Here is a 22,947-nt window from a genome sequence, read left to right on the forward strand (position 1 = left end):
TGACATTGAAAAAGCATATGGCTTACTTGAGATGATTTCATTTATTCAGGTACTCATTTAAGTTTTTTTATTATTGTTGTTAAAGTTCTGATTCACACTCCTCAGCAGTTGGTGGCGGCACCATTGCGTAGTTTGCTAACCGGCAATTTAACAACACAAGAAGAAGAAAAAGGTGTGTCTCCTCTAGAGGCCAGTGTTGAGTTGGTGCTGCGAATGTTTGTAAACGAAGAAGGAGAATTCGAGTGGCGATGCGCGCGTTTGGTAGCTCTGCTGTTGAGATCTACTATTTAATTTGACCAGCATGTATAATACTTACCTTAAAATTTTGTTATAAGATTTTGTTATATACTATACGGCTTAGGAAAAGTGAGTACTGTTTGTATATGTTGTTTATTTCTATATTGGTAAGCTAGCAACAATTTAGCATGCAAATCTCAGGGCTGGTTAGCTTTTAGCATCAGAAAACGTAAACTGCTGCTGCGCATCATCATGAAGGCGAACCAGCAGCGTTTAAAATCGTGTAGAATTCAGAGATATATTAGGTCAACCATGCTATGACAAATGTCAAAGAGAATCAGCAGCTCAGATGTTGGTTTTTGTCTGGAGTAGGGCTTAGCTACTTCTATCCTCTCAACTTAAAAATAATAAAATCTCTTTCTGTAAGCTACCACAGCCATCATGAGTGAATTCAGGATCCATCACGACGTCAACGAGCTGCTCAGTCTCCTGCAAGTCCGAGGAGGCGATGGGGCGGAGGGATACATTGACCTGCTGCAGAAACATAGGACTCCTTATGTCACCACCACAGTCTCTGCTCACAGTGCCAAGGTTGGTCACACACCAACACACTCAGAAAAGAATCAAACACGTTTATAAAAGTATGAGGTACTCTACTAGAGAGGTGGATATCAGTTAATTAAAATATAATTAGGAAGCTAATGTAATAAATTCGAAAACTGAATTTCACCAATTTTTCTGATCATTTTGATGACTGTGGCTTACATCTAGTGAGAGCACAAGATTCGGTTTTTAGACAATTTTACAATTACGCAGGACTAATGAAAGGCATTTACAAAAGAAACTGACAGTTCACACATTGCAGTATCTAAGCAAAGCAACGGAAAGTTAAGTGGCAGGAAAAAGTGTGGTAAAAAAAAGTGCTCAAACAACAAAGCTAACCACATAGTGTAAAGCAAGCACATAAAAGAGTTTGGGAGAAGCTGAAATGGTGAGGACTGTGACTGGAGTCACTGCTTCAAAATCCCACACAAAGACCTTTTTAGGACTTGAGCCACAACTGACACATTGCTGGTGTTAAGCCACTGCTGAGGCCATGTCAGAAGTGTCCTACCAGGGCTGAAGGACACACCAGATTGGACCGGACTTTGGATTGGACTTTTTGGATGTATTTTCTTTGGAAATCAAGGTCCCAAAGATCCAAGTTGCCTGGGTGTCTAGGATGAAGTTTTAATAGTCAGCGAAATACACTGCCAAAAGTACCAAGACCTGTTTTAATGGCCATGGTATCTATTTGCTTGATTGGGCAATTACCTGGCCTGCCCTAAACTGCATAAAGAATTTATGGGGCATGAAGCAAGGACGGAAACATTGTCAAAAAGCCTTCCATGTGCAGTTATAATGTCCAGTTTACAGCTACATTTATCACTTGGTGGTCTTTGGTTAGTAAAATGTTCCTGCTTTACTTTTACTACCTTCTGCTTGTGTGTGAGATGCTCTGTTTGATGGACAGTCAAAACCCAGAGTTTTTTAAGAGTGGTCACCCAGTACAGTTTTACTGAAAATTTGGCATCTACAACAGCATATTTCATAACTTTGTGGTCATGCTCCTAATAAACAGTTGCATGGTAGGTCAAACACAATACAACACCAGTTAACTGCAATAAAATGATTTCTGGTTCATGCACATTGTGAAGGTCCAGCAAGGCTCTGGCTATGTTTGCTTGTCCTTTGTGTGGCACCGGTATTTTACCCTTTCAAATCTATTGTAATAAGAAGGAAGAGTGCATAGTGCTAATATCAACAGAGAAACAGAAATAATTCAGATATTAAAGCACAATAAGAATAAATGGATGAATATGTCAAATAATGCATTACACCACCATGTCTCTAAGTAATCAGCATTTATTTTTTGGTATTTGATAAATTATAATGCAGTATAGCTTATTAATTCAATATGAATCATTACTATCACAAAACAACATAATTTTCCTCCATACAGTATTGTTCATCAAATTACCACCACTACTACATAATCTGACTGCAGGTACATAATGTCAGGGACAAAGCCGGTACCTTTTCAAGTTAGTTTCATAGACTCTCCTTTTGCGGTCAGTTTCTGGGGGGTGGCTGTGTCGGTCAGCCTCAAGGTAGGGGCCCAATCTGGGTTGGATCTGTCATACAAGTCTGCAGGTTTGCCTTCACATATTTTACAGCAACCAGTTCAATACACTATTGACTGAAAAAACAGCGTCGCAATTTGGTTCTTGTTTGAAATATTTAAAAATGTCTTTACTGCTAATAAAGTGATCAGAGCAAATCTGTGCTGTATTTGATGGCTTGTGTTTCCTCTGGATATTAGCCAGTCACACTTGATGCTCGATGCTTAGTTGCATTGTTTGTTCACCTTCACTTCTTCTGATTCCCGGTATGTGATGAAAACCTCTATTTATTGCTTTATTGCCTTAGTTTTTACACGCTTGCACCCAACAATACACAGCCGCCGTTGTTATCTTACGTGCGACCAACGAAGTGGAAAGCTGCTTCCGTACTATCACAGTGGCGGCGGAGCATCCAGATGTAGGACGCGTGACGTCATGTGGGAACTATCTATACTAACTGTTGGAATTTTTATCATGATTATCACCAAACTGGAAACTGTTTCATCCTTGAAATGAGAAATAAAAATATTTGTATATTTATTTATATATCAGTTAAAAGACACTGAAGGATTACATTTTAAAGGAGGAGTCACAAACTATGCTTAGAGTTTAAATATGGTTTTGCATCTGTTGATTAAGGGAAATTTGTTTCTGTGTAAAGGTTTTGTTTCAAAACGACATTTACTTTGTATTATTTCCAGGTGAAATTAGCGGAGTTCTCAAAAACACCTGAGGACTTTCTGAGAAAATATGAGGAGCTGAAGTCCAAAAATGTTCGGAATCTTGACCCTCTGGTATATCTGCTCTCCAAACTCTGTGAGGATAAAGAGGTAATGTATGAAAACACAACATATTTAGAGTGATTAAAAAAAAAAAAAAATAGTTCTTAAGCATTTCTATGGGGGAAATTTACTGCCAAAAATCAAGAGCACATATTTTCAATTTGAGAGCAGGATTTCATTCTGCTTGTACTGAAACTTAGTAACGCTTGTACTCACAACTAGTAAAGCTTGCACTAAAAACTTCAGCTTTCTTTCAAATATACTCTGTTCTCTCTCAAATCTCAAAGTTTCTGCGCTCTGATCTAATGCTTCTTGCATAGATAATTTCTCCTCCTGCTTGCTTCATCCTCCATGCGCGCAAACTTGCTCTCTGTTCTCGCAAATTATTTTTGCTCTCAGATTAAAATCGTATCATCTCCTAGCAACCATATCAGCCAATAGAATGACAGTGTGCAAATACTAGGTCACAGGCTTAGTTTGGGTGCGCTTGTTTCCTTCTACTGAGCATACCTGTGTTGCTATTTCCCTGACACGGGTCATACGGGGCAAAATCTGGAAGTAAGTGTTTTTATGCATCCGGTGTGCGTCGCAATTTCGTGAAATAGGTCAATCTACTTCAATGGATACTTACTTAGCAAAGTACAGTGACAATGGATAATTCAAAACTATCCTGAAGTAAGTGATTTTAAACATTCAATAGTTTAAAAGGTATGTCTGTTTCTATCAACATAAACATTAAAATAAAATGACAAACACATCTTTTCAGTGAAAGACATTTAAGAATTGCATTGTAAATTTCCTAATTCATCTAGTATATCAAAGATAAAGTTAATGATTTACAATATCACTGTTATAACAATATTTTAAGTAAAATGGTGACAAAGCTAACTTTACATTTTAAGGGATTGGTCCTTGTTGGGTTAAATTAAACACTTTCTTTTTACTTATTAGGATAGCTATTTATGATATGAGAATCACACATTTTATAAATAAATATGGTTATTTCCATAATTTAAGTGCTTCACAATAAAATAACTATAATGTTATACTTTCTACCATTGTTACAAGACTGCTGAGGCGTCAAATTCTGGAGCAATTGCTGAGCCAAATGCAATATGTTCTCAGTCATCAATTGTAGCAACGCCGGCACAGTCGGTAGAAGGAAACAAGCGCACCTCAAATTAGCCAGTTACCTAGTATTTTCACACTGTCATTCTATTGGCTGATATGGTTGCTAGGAGATGATACGACTTTAATCTGAGAGAGAGGAAAAAGAATTTGAGAGCGCCGTTTTGATCCGAGCAGAGAGCAAGTTTGCACGCATGGAGGATGAAGCAAGCAGGAGAAATTATCTATGCAAGAAGCATTAGATCAGAGCGCAGAAACAAAGATTTGAGAGAGAACGGAGTATATTTGAAAAAAAAGCTGAAGTTTTTAGTGCAAGTTTTACTAGTTTTGAGCATAAGCGTTACTAAGTTTGAGTACAAGCAGAATGAAATCCTGCTCTCAAATTGAAAATATGTGCTCTTGATTTTTGGCTGTAAATTTGCCCCATAATTTTTCTGCTAAAAACATTTAAGGCTGAAACAATGAATCGCATTAATCACGATTAATCGATTATTGAAATAATCGTCAACTAATTTAGTAATCGAATAGTCATTAACTGGAGTATACAGACTCTAAAACATGCAGTTTTTTTCAATGAAAGACCCACTCAGAGCAGTAATTAGGGCAAAGTTGTACAAAAAATGTTACATTTTGCATTTAAGATGACAAACCTTTTTGTGAGTAAATATGCTATATACAGAACTCCTCAACTAGCATAGTTGTAGCTTCACCTGGTTAAAATTCTGTAAAAAATCTCCTATTAAGCTCCTTTTGCTATCCGATTTTTTTAAAACGAAAACATAGTTGACAGATTAATCGATTAACAAAATAATCGTTAGTTGCAGCCCTAAACACATTATGTTAACAGTGACACTTTTGCCATTTCTGTTCATCAACCTTTCCACCTGATTGACATGCTGTATAATTTATCCCTTGAAATTATTTAATCTTCAACCTTTTGGTGTAATATATGTTTGTCCAGACACTTCAGTTTCTGCAACAGAACGCCAAAGAAAGGTCAGAGTCTTTAAACTCAACCACTGCTACCAGTTACTCTCTGCCTCAAACCAGCACAAAGATGTCCATGCTGGAGCTGGATGAACTGCGAAAGAAGCTTGGCAACGTGACGGCCAGCTCCAACGCCCCTCTGGTGAGTTTTTTAAAAAGAAATTACCATTAAAGGTGTTTCAAGAAATCGCCTGGTGACTGGACTCAGATGATTCTCATCACCTAAAATGCAATTAGCCAGTTGGCAGCTCAGAAATCAGAGCAAGCGCACCATAGTAAGGGCTACCAGGTTGCCATGACAGCAACATTTTTCGGTGTGGACGGGTGCTGAATAGGTAGGTAGCTAGGTTTTTTCATTGGCAGTTGGGTGTCTAAAATTAAGTCAGAGGAAGCCCACAGATGTAGGAAGCTATCAAAAGAAAACTGTCTTTTCTACAATATGTAAAGACATGTTTGCTTCTTATTATGGCTGCGAGACAGTGAGAAAGGCTGTTGTTAAACCCTGTTTAAAATGTGGACTGAAGATAGTAATACCCTGTTTTTACAGGGACTGCTCTCACACTTGACATGATGTCTCTGCTCCTAGTATAATTAATGAATCACTGCTCACAGCAGGAAGAATAGGAAAATGTTTTCAGTTCTGTTCCTTTATTGTCTAATGTTATAGTTCTTAAAGATACATTTGTAATAGGTTAAAATTGGGATCAGCTGGTCAAAGCTTCACAAAACGTGAGATCAGAAATCAGCCATTATTATTATTATTAGACATTTCCCTGGAAAAGGAAACGTTACATTGCTATTTGCAAAGGTTAGTCAAAGAAAGAGTGGAGATCCTTACTATAATTGAAATTTCCAAGTTGCTGTCAACTTTTCTGAATTAAGCATGTAGTATATTCAGGCTTCCTGTTGCTGAAAGTCCTGCTCTCTCTTGGTCTTTATCACCCTAAATAAAATGCAGTCATGTCAGAAAATACAGTTTCCTTTTAAATGGCTTCTTACGTGGCTTTATCTGACTTTAGTTTTGTACACCTCATTAGCACTCTTAGTGTTAACTAATGCACCAAAGAGTTGTGGTGTTAGCACGACCAGCCAGCTTTTGGTTTGGTGCTCCTGCGATTACACATCAGAGAAAGACTTTTGAGATTCTGACCAGCGGATCACTGGTTAGGGTCGATAAAGCTGGAAATCCTCAGAATCCTTCCATGTTCCGATGTTTTTACTCAATCAGATGTGAGCATTAAAGTTCATGTTATTTGTTTGCATACAGTGAAAGCAAGGCATTTAAAGAGATAATAACCAGTGTTTGTTGTCCTTTGTGTTGATGCAGCGATGTTAAGAATGCAATGATGATATTTTTTAGTGGTTTGTACAGCTGTGCCCCTTATTTATGTTTTTAAAGTCAGCTCAAAATGGGCTGCACACACTGAACAGCAGAGCTGAGCTCTAGTATTACTTTAACATTCATATCAATGTTTAATTTTTTGGTGACCAAAGCCTGCTGAGATCACACGGAAGATGCTGAGAGAAAAACACAACAAGAAGAACCCCACACAACCCAACCCCGTGTTTCCTAACTGGGTCTACGACCGTCCAGCTCTCATTGGAGACTTTATCACCAGCCCCGTTCCTGCAGGAGATCAAGCTGTCACCATTGGTACACACGGTGTGGACTGTCATGCTTATGTCTGCTACTTGTGGTGTTACTGTGCTAATTCCTGTTTGTTTTTTTAATGTTTATGGCCAGGAACAATGCCCCTCCCTTCTCAGGAACAGTTTGTGGTTGAGGATCTGCTGTTTGTCCTGGTTGGAGTAGACGGACGAGACATTGCCGCTCAGCCAGTCCTGGGGAGGCAGAATCGCTCTTTTATAGTTGATGCAACGCTGGATATGTCCATCAAAGAGCTTGTTAACAGAATATTACCAGTTGCATCATATTACTCCACTATAACACGGTAAACAGAAGAAACACAGTTTTAGGCTTTTATTAACTGTACACCATAATCATCAAAATTAACTGGAAAAAAAAACGGCAGATGCAGGTAATTTTGAACGGGGAAAATGATTGGCGTCCTCTCCTCTTCTAAGTAAATACTCCTGTTTATGGTCTCATCTCTGTGTTCCACTCCTCTTTGTTCCTTCTTTCTTCACTCATAAAAAACATACAATTACAGGTCCTTCTCAAAATATTAGCATATTGTGATAAAGTTCATTATTTTCCATAATGTCATGATGAAAATTTAACATTCATATATTTTAGATTCATTGCACACTAACTGAAATATTTCAGGTCTTTTATTGTCTTAATACGGATGATTTTGGCATACAGCTCATGAAAACCCAAAATTCCTATCTCACAAAATTAGCATATCATTAAAAGGGTCTCTAAACGAGCTATGAACCTAATCATCTGAATCAACGAGTTAACTCTAAACACCTGGGTAGTCTGTGGGAAGGAAAAAGTGTGGCAGAAAACGCTGCACAACGAGAAGAGGTGACCGGACCCTGAGGAAAATTGTGGAGAAGGGCCGATTCCAGACCTTGGGGGACCTGTGGAAGCAGTAGACTGAGTCTGGAGTAGAAACATCCAGAGCCACCGTGCACAGGCGTGTGCAGGAAATGGGCTACAGGTGCCGCATTCCCCAGGTCAAGCCACTTTTGAACCAGAAACAGCGGCAGAAGCGCCTGACCTGGGCTACAGAGAAGCAGCACTGGACTGTTGCTCAGTGGTCCAAAGTACTTTTTTCGGATGAAAGCAAATTCTGCATGTCATTCGGAAATCAAGGTGCCAGAGTCTGGAGGAAGACTGGGGAGAAGGAAATGCAAAATGCCAGAAGTCCAGTGTCAAATACCCACAGTCAGTGATGGTCTGGGGTGCCGTGTCAGCTGCTGGTGTTGGTCCACTGTGTTTTATCAAGGGCAGGGTCAATGCAGCTAGCTATCAGGAGATTTTGGAGCACTTCATGCTTCCATCTGCTGAAAAGCTTTATGGAGATGAAGATTTCATTTTTCAGCACAACCTGGCACCTGCTCACAGTGCCAAAACCACTGGTAAATGGTTTACTGACCATGGTATCACTGTGCTCAATTGGCCTGCCAACTCTCCTGACCTGAACCCCATAGAGAATCTGTGGGATATTGTGAAGAGAACATTGAGACTCAAGACCCAACACTCTGGATGAGCTAAAGGCCGCTATCGAAGCATCCTGGGCCTCCATAAGACCTCAGCAGTGCCACAGGCTGATTGCCTCCATGCCACGCCGCATTGAAGCAGTCATTTCTGCCAAAGGATTCCCGACCAAGTATTGAGTGCATAACTGTACATGATTATTTGAAGGTTGATGTTTTTTGTATTAAAAACACTTTTCTTTTATTGGTCGGATGAAATATGCTAATTTTGTGAGATAGGAATTTTGGGTTTTCATGAGCTGTATGCCAAAATCATCCGTATTAAGACAATAAAAGACCTGAAATATTTCAGTTAGTGTGCAATGAATCTAAAATATATGAATGTTAAATTTTCATCATGACATTATGGAAAATAATGAACTTTATCACAATATGCTAATATTTTGAGAAGGACCTGTATATAGTATTTCAAACCTTGGTTTTCTTAGGCCTTGATTACACAAGCTTAAAATCATTGAAATTGTTAATCAACTGTAGGATGTTTTTGTCATGTTTGTTTCAAGTTAAAATGTTCAGGTTTGGCAATGTGTCAGAGCATCTGCCAGTTCAGGTATGTTTTGTTTCACCCAGAGATGTACAATATATCTGAGGACTGAGAACTCTGGAAATTAGAGTCTAGAAAAGCGTGAAAAATGTGTCAGAATCCTAAAAATAATTCATAAAACCCTTAATTTGTAGTAAAGCTAGATTAAAATTGTATCTGTACAAAACACATGCTAACTGACTAGATCTGTTTTCAAGTTTCAGATCAGGAATCCAAAATGAATGGGAAGGATTGTGATGTAAATTGCTAAAAAGGTTGATTGTAATAATATAGACTTTATTCATCTCACAATGGAGAAATTGTTCTCCACATTTAACCCATTCCTTAGGGGGCAGTGGGTGGCCATTGTGTGGCACCCTGGGAACATTCTGGGGCTAAGGGTCTTGCTCAGGGACCCAGAGTGGCAGGCTGTGGGATTTGAACCAGGGGTACTTGTGGCCTCTCCGGGATGCAAATACCCTGCTCCCTACCACCAAGCCACACTGATTATTTTTGGTATGTTTGAAAGAGCTATGATGTGTTTTACAGGTTCATTGAGGAGAAGTCGTCTTTTGAGTACGGCCAGGTGAACCATGCTCTGACAGCAGCGATGAGGACCCTGATGAAGGAGTACCTGATCCTTGTCACTCAGCTGGAGCACCTTCAGCGACAGGGCCTTCTGTCACTGCAGAAACTCTGGTTCTACATTCAACCCACCATGAGGACCATGGAGATACTGGCGTCTATTGGTAAGAAGCTGAAACCTTTCTTTCTCTGAGGTTTGACTCAGTTTTTGCTTCTGGCTGCAATTCAATGCCACTTTAACATGTCTAAGCTAGAAGAGGTTTCATTTGCCTGACATTCTCAATGGAGGGCACCACAGGTACAAACAAGAAAGTAAACCTTAGGTTTTACAAACCTACTCTTAATGAAGTCTTCATCTGGTCCTCGGTAAATCTAAAAAATGAGTCAAATATGATCTCACAAATAGCAACAACAGCCATTGTTAGCTGAAATCACTCCCACTTACTGTTTTCTGTGAAATAAAAAAATGTCTTTCATTTTTGCAGCTTCCTCATTGGACAAAGGGGAGTGTATGGGTGGAGCAACACTGAGCCTTCTTCATGACCGGACCTTCAACTACACGGGTGATAGCCAGGCTCAGGAGCTGTGTCTTTACCTCACTAAGGCAGCAAGCGTCCCATACTTTGAAATCCTGGAGAAGTGGATCTACAGAGGAATCATCAAGGATCCGTACAGGCTAGTACAGTTAAATTCTGAAAAACAAAGCATTTTCTTTAACTTTTACTTAAATTGATCGTCTTAAGTCTACAGTGCTTTGCAAAAGTATCAGTCTTAATCTTTGTCACATTTTGTCTTGTTGAAAAGATTTGGGGCTGTTCTTAATGTGTGTCTGTGTTTGTTTCTGCACAGCGAGTTTATGGTGGAGGAGCATGAGCTGCAGAAGGAGAAGATCCAGGAAGATTACAACGACAAATACTGGGATCAGAGATACACCATTGTACAGCACAGGATCCCTTCTTTTCTGCAGAAAATGGCAGACAAAATACTGAGCACAGGTAACAGCACACAAAAAACATAAAACAGCTATTTAATGCTTGTGTTTAACGTTTTTTCTTATAGGGAAGTATCTGAATGTGGTGCGGGAGTGCGGCCGAGATGTGACGTGTCCAGACGCGAAGGAGGTGCTGTACACGCTAAAGGAGCGAGCCTATGTAGAGCAGATAGAGAAAGCTTACAACTACGCCAGCAAGGTCCTGCTGGACTTCCTCATGGATGAGAAGGAGCTGGTCTTACGTCTCAGGTGAATGAAAGGAAAGATACTGGAGTGAATGTTGTGAGAGACTTTTCTGGTCATGCTCTACATTAACAAAAATAACCCTCACTTTGACATGAAACAACTCAATCTACCTACTTCACCCACTTCAAATCTTAAGTGTCGACTTCATGTTCACTAGGTCAATCAAGCACTACTTTTTAATGGACAAAGGAGATTTCTTTGTGCATTTTATGGACCTGACAGAGGAGGAGCTAAAAAAACCAGTGGATGACATTGTTCCTCCCCGACTCGAAGCTCTCTTGGAGCTGGCTCTCAGAATGAGCACGGCCAACACGGACCCCTTCAAAGACGACCTGAAGGTGGGAGAAAGTCATAATCTGCTCATATTTCTTTTGTTGTTATTCACGTCAGCTATACTGTCGGGTTTACTTTTTACTCACTTTATGTGAGTAAAACATGGTTTGGTGTTCAGCCTCCCGATCACACATCATACACGCCTCTGAGTTTCTATACAGCCCGGACTACTATGGAATTTCATTTTTAGATTTTCTAGGCCTAGATGGGTAGAAAAATAGTCTCTCAGCCAGCAGTTTTTCCAGGTTCTGTATATGAACCCTGACCTTTACAGAAATGTCTTCCAGAAATCAAAGAGAACTGGTGAAAATTTTGAAGGCTGGAAAAGTGTGGTTCTTTGGTTATTATTTTATATTCTTTTCATTTATTTTATGTAAAACTCTTTGTAAGATTTTTTGCAAAGTGAACTAGAAGTAATTCTTCTTTTATTTGTACTTGGAGTTTGGTAGTTTTTATGGACACTGAGTTATCCATTTTATTTAGAACTAGACAGACAAAAGGAGAGCATCATTCTCCCTAAATGAGGCGCAGTACAGAAAGCACCCAAAGTCCCCCAATATATTTTTCTGTTTTCTGATGCCCACCTCCTCTGTCCTCAGATCGACTTGATGCCTCATGATGTGATCACTCAGCTATTACGGGTGCTCGCCATCGAGACCAAGCAGGAGAAGGCCATCATTAACGCGGATCCCACAGACGTGGCCCTTAGCGGGCTGGAGGCCTTCTCCTTTGACTACATCGTCAAGTGGCCGCTCTCACTCATTATCAACAGGTTCCACTAATATATATATATATATATATTAATCTGCAAATACAAACTCCAGTTCCAAATTACTTGGTTAAGGAAACACTGAGAATTTTGTTAGAATTCAAAACTGGTGATCAATGTTTGTGAAGCAGATATGTTTTAAGCCTTGAAGAAAACTACCTAATTTGAGATATAAACCAAAAAACAGCAGGACCGACATTGGTTCTATTGACTGTAGGAAATTTCAAATGAAAATGGGTGGAAACTATATATTTAAAAATGGCAAAAGTCAGAGAGAAAAGCTTTAAATCACCAAACATAACTGAGGCATATTAGAGAGACTAAGTGTATAAATAGAGATGTACCCATTAGGGTTTTTACAGACTGATTATTTATCCATCAAAGCATAAGATCTGATTTCTGTTAAACTCTAATAAAGTGCATCAATGATCTTGCTGTTGGTTGATGTGTTACAGACCGAAAATAGTATGAGCTTTTGATTTTGTTGCATTCAATAAACAGGAAAAACATCAGATTTTTAACACTATTTGACCAACGAATTTCCTGTCAAAGCCTATCCAATATTTTTCCAATGTTTTCTAGACATTTGGTTTTAAATGAGTGGGGAAAGAGCTGTAATGTTTCTGTTTCATCATTAGGAAAGCTCTGACGAGGTACCAGATGCTTTTTAGACACATGTTTCACTGCAAACATGTGGAGCGACTGCTGTGCAACGTTTGGATCAGCAACAAAGACTTCAAGCTGTACGCTTTACCTTCTGCTAAATGGTGAGTTTAAGAATCAGTTTTCCAAAGGTTAAGCTAAGGTACAAGTATGTGAAAACTAAATGCACTAGAAAATACTTCATGTAGTGCAAAAGTAGAAATCAAGAATGTCCTGATCTTGAGTTTTTTGCCATTAATGAACCAAGTCCTTTAACAATGACTGACACAGATTCCCAGCCTGATTTTATTGAAGGTAATACATTAGTTTTAATATGAGGTACATTTACGGTGCAGTAAAAGAACACCCTACATTTAATCAGTATATTACTTTCTCCCAGGACGCTCAGGATCAGGCTCAACAAATGTAGCTGCAGCCTTCAATAAACTCTTATCTTGCTCCTGATGCTCAGAAAATTTTCATCTGAAGCTCATTGCTAACATTGGAAAGCTAATGTTGGCAGGTTTCTGTCAGTATATCAACCAGACAGACATTATTTGTTCAGCATCTTTTACAAAACTTGTTTTAAACACAGGGTACTTTGCAATAATAAAACGGGAAAAAAATGTAAACATGCTGCAAGACCTCTAAAGACGAGTTAACTATGGCTGTATAATAAATCCCAAATTTATATCATCAAAGAGCTGCTTGGTTTGCAAAATCAGTTGCTACTTTTGTAAATGCCCCACCCTCTGAGTTTTTGTGATTGCAATAAACTTTAATTGGACCGACATTAACACTGTAAACTTAAAGGTTTATGTATTTAGCGCTTGCTGGAATCAGTGTACCAGGCATGAGCAGAAATGCATCATTAGAAAATTGTTCAATAGAAATGTTACTTAAACCCAAAATAAAAGCTCATTTTAAAGTTGATTAAGACCATAAGATAACATGTAATAAAAATCTTAGCAAAGTTAACATATGTCTTGAATTTACATCAAACAAATTTCATATTCAGTCTTGAAAAGTCTGGAAATTGCTTTTAGCATTTTCCTGGAAAGGAATGGAAAATAGAAAACTGAATATGGAAAACATTTTCTGACTTCATTCAATTTTTTTAAATGATAAAAATAAAAATTCCTGAAAGTAGAGCAACTTTTATTTTAAGTGTGTCATTTAGGTTTCATTTGGCAAAACACAAATTCAATTTAAAATGTACTAATGACCAAGAACCCAAAGCTAAATGGACAGCCAAGAAACAAACCAGGGGAATTTCACAGCTTTTTCTACACAATTCACCATTAATTCTTAGACTAGGTCTGGTTTAGGTGGCGGGAAATTAAGGCTGAAACCGAATACAGCATCCAACATCACAGACTGTGCATTAAGGAACCTCTGTTTAGTCCTGATTCGACAAGTCTAAACGGAATACACTGAAATAGATGCAAAAAGCATATATATAGCCTTTTACCACACTGTCGGAAGCCATCTTCAGCTTTATGTTGTGCAGTATTAAGATAACATCCGACAAAAACATTGTCAAAGTAAATGTTTTCCACTTAAATATTTATGTTGTTAGAAAATCGTCTGTAAAAAAATAGTTTTAAAATGGAAAATGTGTAGAAACCTTATTTTCACTGCAGTAACACTATCAGCCATCCTTACACTGTCAGAAATAGCAACTTCAGATCAAGACTCCAACTTAAGTCACAAAAATAACTGACTTCAGACTCAACTTAACCCTAAGGACCGGAGACTTGGACTCCTGGGCCCGTATTGACAGAAATTCTAAGAGAGCTACTAACTTAGATTAAAAATTCCTGCCAAGGAGTCTAAACTTGATGAAGAATGATTCAGTTCACTGCTGAGAAACGACTCTGAGCGAGGACACGACTTAAATTCCTATCTTGGTGAGGTGAGGTTGACCCCGTTGCTAGGTGTGACGCTGTCTTCTAAGAGCTGTGATTGGTTATTACAAAAAACAAAAAGAACAACAAATGCACTCGTAGTAATCAATGGAGAGAAATTATCTGATGATTGAATTTAGATTGGATTAAGAAATGTGAAGTCATGATGACTACACAAATTAAATTAATTGTCACACAACATCAGAATGTTTTAATATACCTTATTTTGTTGGAGAAAGCAGTGGCACAAAAAAAAAGTCTTAAAGAAAATGAAGAAACGGACAAAAAAGTGTTTTCTCTCAGCTGATGAGGGGGGACCTTTATTCAGAACACAACTCTGGATGCATCATCACTAAAATCCAAAGAATCACGGCCTTTAATTCAAAAACAGGTATTTATATATACAAAGTCATATCATTAGTGTGTATGTGAGAGTTCGTTTAACCAGTCCAACCAAAGTATGTGTTTTACGTAAGTCTTTCTGGCATTCAGTGCTGTATGTCATCCTGACCTGGACAGCTGCAGGATGTAATAATTATTGCCAAAGCTGGACCATTTCTAAACAGGCCTACATGCAGCTAGAGAGGAGATTGCTATATATAGGTCCTTCTCAAAATATTAGCATATTGTGATAAAGTTCATTATTTTCCATAATGTAACGATGAAAATTTAACATTCATATATTTTAGATTCATTGCACACTAACTGAAATATTTCAGGTCTTTTATTGTCTTAATACGGATGATTTTGGCATACAGCTCATGAAAACCCAAAATTCCTATCTCACAAAATTAGCATATCATTAAAAGGGTCTCTAAACGAGCTATGAACCTAATCATCTGAATCAACGAGTTAACTCTAAACACCTGCAAAAGATTCCTGAGGCCTTTAAAACTCCCAGCCTGGTTCATCACTCAAAACCCCAATCATGGGTAAGACTGCCGACCTGACTGCTGTCCAGAAGGCCACTATTGACACCCTCAAGCAAGAGGGTAAGACACAGAAAGAAATTTCTGAACGAATAGGCTGTTCCCAGAGTGCTGTATCAAGGCACCTCAGTGGGAAGTCTGTGGGAAGGAAAAAGTGTGGCAGAAAACGCTGCACAACGAGAAGAGGTGACCGGACCCTGAGGAAGATTGTGGAGAAGGGCCAATTCCAGACCTTGGGGGACCTGCGGAAGCAGTGGACTGAGTCTGGAGTAGAAACATCCAGAGCCACCGTGCACAGGTGTGTGCAGGAAATGGGCTACAGGTGCCACATTCCCCAGGTCAAGCCACTTTTGAACCAGAAACAGCGGCAGAAGCGCCTGACCTGGGCTACAGAGAAGCAGCACTGGACTGTTGCTCAGTGGTCCAAAGTACTTTTTTCGGATGAAAGCAAATTCTGCATGTCATTCGGAAATCAAGGTGCCAGAGTCTGGAGGAAGACTGGGGAGAAGTAAATGCCAAAATGCCACAAGTCCAGTGTCAAGTACCCACAGTCAGTGATGGTCTGGGGTGCCGTGTCAGCTGCTGGTGTTGGTCCACTGTGTTTTATCAAGGACAGGGTCAATGCAGCTAGCTATCAGGAGATTTTGGAGCACTTCATGCTTCCATCTGCTGAAAAGCTTTATGGAGATGAAGATTTCATTTTTCAGCACGACCTGGTACCTGCTCACAGTGCCAAAACCACTGGTAAATGGTTTACTGACCATGGTATCACTGTGCTCAATTGGCCTGCCAACTCTCCTGACCTGAACCCCATAGAGAATCTGTGGGATATTGTGAAGAGAACGTTGAGAGACTCAAGACCCAACACTCTGGATGAGCTAAAGGCCGCTATCGAAGCATCCTGGGCCTCCATAAGACCTCAGCAGTGCCACAGGCTGATTGCCTCCATGCCACGCCGCATTGAAGCAGTCATTTCTGCAAAAGGATTCCTGACCAAGTATTGAGTGCATAACTGTACATGATTATTTGAAGGTTGACGTTTTTTGTATTAAAAACACTTTTCTTTTATTGGTCGGATGAAATATGCTAATTTTGTGAGATAGGAATTTTGGGTTTTCATGAGCTGTATGCCAAAATCATCCGTATTAAGACAATAAAAGACCTGAAATATTTCAGTTAGTGTGCAATGAATCTAAAATATATGAATGTTAAATTTTCATCATGACATTATGGAAAATAATGAACTTTATCACAATATGCTAATAGTTTGAGAAGGACCTGTACAAGCAAGCTTCTCCGCAGACAACTGGCTGTTGTAGATGACCATTTAGGCTATATCTAGTGGCATCATCTAAAAGACCGAAAATACAAAGTTACATCTTCCTTCTACATACATATTGTCTTTATTATTGTACTTTATCTTGTCTCGGGTGTGTATTTGTGTATATATATTTTTTTGAGTTTTTCCCATGTTTTCCAAATCTTTATTTTTGAAAGCATTTTACAGTTTGTAAATATTTATTTTGTACTATATTATTTCTACCTTACTAGAGGTGCATCTTTAGCCCTGCTGCTGAAACTATCCCCTAGGCAGATGATAAATGTTATCTTTATATTAATAATTGTATGATTGTTATAGAAGTTTATGTGTATATTTACTCGAGTGCCCAGGGGGGTGGATCCCTGAACGATCGAGCCGGTAGCTTCTTAATAATTCCCTGTTTTTCATTGTACTGAGAAACCTTCCTTTCTCTTGGTCTTTTTCTCTGCTTGAGACACTCTTAGGCTCTCACTACTCTTAACATTTGTTCACTTTAGTAGCTTTCTTAAGGCAGATGTGTTTTGTGAATAACTTTTTCTTTCTGAGGTAAAATTCTAAGAAAAATCGTAGAATTCGAGAAATCCTAAGATTTTTCTTAGAATGACGTCACTAGGAGCTACTTTACGGGCCCAGGTCTGAGACTCGAGTATTTGTAACACTTTGTATCCCCTATAAGGAAGAGTGAAAAGAAGCTCCACACTACGACAGCTCCGCATGTTTTACTGTGAAAGGATGTGCTTGACATTGGTGGACTATTATGGGGTGTTAACGGCTCATAGCAATCTGTTTATGTTAGCTGTAGCTTCACAATAATGACCACATGAACGTCTCTCAAAATGAATGCTGTATTAAATGACTTTGGGTCTTTTGGAAAACAAAATGAATGTAACTTAACTCTGACATTCTCGCAATCTTAAGATGGCCGCAGAATTACAAGGAAATATCTGGCTGAAAAATCTAAAGAAAAGGTGAAATCTGGGATTTAACTGGCTCATACCCAATAATTATCATTAGACAAAAATATTACATTTGTCATAGAAACTGAAGAACAAAATAATTTATTAACAATGAGTAAACACTAGAAATAGATACAAACACTGTAAAAATATACAGATTCTAAATCTTGATAAAATGCACTTAGAAAACAAATAAGAATGAAATATACGGTGGAGGTCTTTTATCTAAACATGACCTTTGTACAGGTTTGCAGCTGCGTTTGCTCTGCGCCAGCGAATGTTCAACTTTGTGCAGAACATCCAGTACTACATGATGTTTGAAGTGATGGAGCCGACCTGGCACATCATGGAGAACAACCTGAAAACAGTGAGTGAATGAACATGCAGATCATCTAGAAAATAGACCCAGAGGTATATTCTGTTTTCAGAACTGAATGTTTGCTCTCCTTCATCAGGCTTCAAACATCGATGATGTTCTCTGTCATCACACCAGCTTCCTCGATAACTGTCTGAAGGACTGCATGCTGACTAACCCCGAGCTGCTCAGGATCTTCTCCAAGCTAATGTCTGTCTGCGTCATGTTCACAAACTGCATACAGGTCCGTTGAAGTGAGAAAAAACACTTGAATCACCAGGATGTGACTGTTTCCTGTTCTGACGGATATGTAAATATACAGATGAAAGCGGATATTAACATACACTATATAACCTTTTATCTTTACTGTCTGGCATTAAATCAGACTGAACTTTTCCTGTTGTAAGTCACTTAGAATTACACAAATTATTATTATTGTTATCTTTTTTTGCAGAATACAAGAAATACATTTTTGGAGGGGGGGTTGACACACATTTCCTTATATTTGGGAGAATTGCATTTTAAACTGTATGACTTGGGTTAGATTTTTTGGTTGTTAGACGTTCAGGGTTTGTAGGCCTCCTTGCTTTTCAAATGTCCGCAGATTTTCTATGGGACTGAGATCAGGGCTGTGTGATGGCCACTCAAAAACACTGACTTTGTTGTCTGAGCAAATTTCTAACTAATTTGGAGCTATTATTAGGGTCATTGACCATTTGAAATACCAATTTTTAACTTCCTGGTTGATGTCGTGAAATATTGCCTCAATATTTCCACGTAATCTTCTTACCTCATGATGCCATCCATTTTGTGAAATTCACCAGTCCCTCCTTTGTGAAGTATGATTGCTGCACTAAATCAGTTGAAAGTAACTTAAGGAAGGCTAGGTCATTATTATTATTAATATTTATGACTTTTTTGTTTTACGGCACTAGAGGCCTGTATTTTCCAATTTTTCCGACAGTAGGCAGACAGGAAATAGGGTGAGAGAGGGGGGATGACATTTGGCAAAGATCTCCTGGTCCGGGACTCGAACCCGAGACATCCAGTTTCTGCAGTAATTGTCTTACAAAGCTTTGTACTAATTATTCTCTACACAATTGTCCATTTTAGAATTTTAAATATACTTGGGCAGTTTTTTATATAACTCAGCTGAGCACCTGAGCATAGTTAATCTTGCAAACCCTGGAGTCACACACTTACATTATCATATTAGAAAATAATAATTATTAATGACTAACTTACAACAAATATATCTGTACCGTTTCAATCTTAAAAAATGTTGTGATCTGTATGTCTTGGAATTGCAGCCCAGCTAATAGTGCCTGAAAAGTAAAATGAATTTAATTTTTTTCTTGGTTTTTGAAGACGTTTACACAGAGTATGCGGTTGGAGCGCCTCTCCCACAAACAGGGGCTGGTGGACGGGCCTTCAGCTCCGAGGGAACAGGTGGATGAGACAGAAAAGAAGAGGCCAAACACAAAGGTTAACATCATGCTCCTTTTACGTCTGCCGTTTTAGAAACTCATCCCACTGTTAAAAGTGGTAGATTGGGATGTTTAGGTTTCATGATGTTGTACCAATAGATCTCAATTGTAGAAGCTACTGTATTTTGATAGTTTTCCACTTAATGTAGGTTAGAGACAATAAATGTGAAGACTGTCAAGTGGTTTTACTTGACTATTGTTTCTAAAGTAGAAGGTAGGTTGCAGTAAATTGACTTAAAGGAAAAAGTGATGTAAATAGTTGTCAAGTTGGCACTGAGCAGGAATGACCTGGTGTACTGACATTTAGGTGGTGCTGAAAAACCCTCCAGTTAATGAATAATTTTTCCTTTTCTTGTTCTGCAAATCTGACTTTGTGTTTATTTTTGTCATTGGTGCTTCAGTTTTTAACTGAACAAGTGGATGGCCTCCAATCAGACGCCAGCATTGAAGCCACCATCGGGAAGTTCGACAGTAACTTTAGCATGATGCTGCTTGACCTGCTGGACAAGCTGAGCATCTACAGCACCAACGACTGCGAGCACAGCATGATCAGCATCATCTACAGGTAAACCTATCAGCATCACATAGGTCTTTACAGCTCAGTGTGTTCCGGAGCAAACTGGGGTGCAGTTTTGTAACTTTCTGATCTGGGCTTTATTTGATGATAGAATCACTGACGACTACATCTAACACATCGTCATGATATTTAAATGAACTGCATGAGGTCGTAGCTAGGGGGTAGAGTTATTGGATGATGAACTGGTTGATCCTCCACCCTGGCAAATGTGAATCCTTTAGGTCAGGTGGTTCTTACAGATTTTGAAATCTAACCCAAAAGAATAACTGGTATAGACTTGTGACGCCAATAATCCTTAGTTCAGGTATACCTTGTTTTTAACCAAGGGAGGTTTATTTGTATAGCACCATTCATACACAGTTTGTTCAAAGTGTGTTTAAAAAAAAAGGAAATACACTAAAATAGAAATTACACTAAAAGACAATATATAAATATAATTAAAGCAATATTTAAGCATTACATTAAAAAGAAGCAATTAAATGCAGATGCTTTTCGAGGTGGTTTTTACTCTCATTGTGGCCACTTGGGGACAGAAACAGTGGGTTTTGTCTTTCTGCATTAAGCTGGAGGGGATTCTGGTCCCACTACTGAATTTAATAGTAGTGGAACCAGTCATCACTGACGGTAAGGAACTGTGGTCATGTATTTGCACAAATATAAAGTTGTGTGTCATCAGCTTAGATATGGTAAATAATGCAGTAATGCTCTAGCTTAGAGTGAGCTTACAAACATTAGCCCCTTTTTCACCGAAAGGCCCCGGATTTGTTTTACCCGGATAAAAGGAATCCCAGGGAATTCTGCACTTTCTTCCCATTGCTCAGAGAGACCATGGAGCACTTATTTAAATCAGCCTAATGGCATATGGGGAAGTTGTGAAGAAAACTGCCATACACCTTAATTTCAGCGGATGGCATTACTCCTTTACTCCATTTAAAAGACTAATTCAAATTCAAAAATACTTTATTAATCCCAAAGGGAAATTAAAGGGCTAATAAATAATTTTTTTGTTTCAACTGATAAAGAAATGGATAAATTCCAAATGATGAGCAGCTTTAGAGTTATACAGCTTATTCATTCCTTCCATTATTCCTTACGTTGCTCTGGATCCATAAGCAGGAAAAATTTAAATCATTATTTTACATTTAATTTTTACCAGCCGGCATCTGGCCAGAGTTGTTGCTTTACAACTACATGATTCATTTACAATAATTACTGAACACTGATTAACACACTTATTTTTCTTTTATTATTATCAGGTGAACTCATATCAGAGCTCTACAGAAAATGTTTTTAGTAAAAATGGTATTTATTAAAATAAAAGAAAAACAACTAATAATCAGTCCAGAGGTACAGCATCGTTTCCCCTACTATTTTTTTTTTTTAAGGGGGCGACCTGCCCCGCCAACAAAACCAAATGACTTGGAGGTTCACCTTCTAGCAGGACAAACACTATAAACTTGCACTCAGAGTTATATACCAAGGCCAGAACAGGATGAATACAAACACACACCACACTATTTAGATTTTTATATGTTGACATTTTTTAAGACATTTAACTTTGTCCCCCCACTTTGTGTTGGTCTATCTCATAAATGCCAATAAAATACATTAGAACTTGATTGTAACGTGACATGTGAAAATGTATAACGGTTTGAATACTCTTGCACAGCATTGTATAGTGCAATGATCCAACTGACACAAAACAATATCGGCATAAATCTGCTTGTTAAAATAAGGTGGGTTTTATATTCATACATTTTTTAATAGCAAAGATATCATAAAAACATAAATGGCGAGAAATGGAGAATCTTTGTCCTTCCAGTTATTTATATTCACCAAGCAAGTTTTATCCTAAGATAAACTGATAAACTTCAGTAGTTTCACATTCACCTTGTATAGTTGCAGTAACACGGTTTTCTGATCAGTTTTAAAGAGTTTTGAAACCAAATCCTAATGTGTGTGTGTGTTTGTACAGGCTGGACTTTAATGGATTCTACACAGAGCGGCTGGAGAGGATGGCTGTGGAGCGCAGTCAGAAAGCTGCAGCGTAGCATTTCTTCTTGCGTGTTTAGAAATAAAATCCCATTCTGCTATAAAAGGAACTCACCTCATGGCTGCGGATCACTCAAATCGCCCTCATAACCACCGTGCAAACAGCTGCAGCTTCAAACTGCTAATACATCCTTGTGTATATTCTTAACAATTACTGTATGTAATGTAGTTTTAATGTGCAGAGTCATTTTAGTGCATCAGCTCTGAAAAATGTAACTCATTGGTGATGATTTATTGTACCTGTACAGTGGAAAAGTGTATTCGCAGTAAAATAAAACAAGAATTGTGATCCTCAGTTAGCATTTTTGTGCTTTAAGATTTCCCACCCTAACACCAGTTATTCATTTGCCTCTCATAAACCTCGTGTTTAACATGATATGCATTTATTTGTAAATTTAAGACAAAATTGGTGGATATATTTTTGCTGGGTTGTTTGCTGAAAGTTAAGCATAGTTTATATGTTGGCGTAAATGTGTCAATTACCCTAAAATGTTAAGAATAACTGGGAATGCATGTGTGAAATAAAAATAAAAATCCATAAAGAAATCTGTTGTTGCAGTTAACAAATGTTGCTGAAACTAGATACCTGCAAATATCTCGTTCAAACTTTACATCTTGTTTTTGTGTTATGATTCAGATTCAGTTGGGGAAATATAAACAGTGATGTTATATACAGGGGTTGGACAATGAAACTGAAACACCTGTCATTTTAGTGTGGGAGGTTTCATGGCTAAATTGGACCAGCCTGGTAGCCAGTCTTCATTGATTGCACATTGCACCAGTAAGAGCAGA

At 38.4% G+C, this 22,947-nt stretch overlaps 1 protein-coding gene across 1 annotated transcript; it reads left to right on the forward strand.

Annotated features, from left to right (window-relative positions):
- The first annotated feature begins 203 nt into the window (after positions 1 to 203).
- On the forward strand, positions 204 to 22,450 carry tubgcp2 (tubulin, gamma complex associated protein 2). Its single transcript, XM_047376196.1, has 18 exons — positions 204 to 366; positions 665 to 828; positions 3,101 to 3,229; positions 5,271 to 5,438; positions 6,791 to 6,950; positions 7,041 to 7,248; positions 9,555 to 9,754; positions 10,076 to 10,265; positions 10,440 to 10,585; positions 10,650 to 10,830; positions 10,985 to 11,165; positions 11,760 to 11,932; positions 12,568 to 12,696; positions 17,931 to 18,051; positions 18,140 to 18,283; positions 19,408 to 19,524; positions 19,928 to 20,091; positions 22,079 to 22,450. Exons 2-18 carry the CDS (start codon positions 679 to 681, stop codon positions 22,152 to 22,154), a joined length of 2,637 nt encoding a protein of 878 aa, XP_047232152.1. The 5' UTR covers positions 204 to 366; positions 665 to 678; the 3' UTR covers positions 22,155 to 22,450.
- The last annotated feature ends 497 nt before the right edge of the window (positions 22,451 to 22,947 follow it).

This window comes from Girardinichthys multiradiatus, chromosome 10, assembly GCF_021462225.1.
Source record: "Girardinichthys multiradiatus isolate DD_20200921_A chromosome 10, DD_fGirMul_XY1, whole genome shotgun sequence".
In the NCBI taxonomy this organism is placed as follows: domain Eukaryota; kingdom Metazoa; phylum Chordata; class Actinopteri; order Cyprinodontiformes; family Goodeidae; genus Girardinichthys; species Girardinichthys multiradiatus.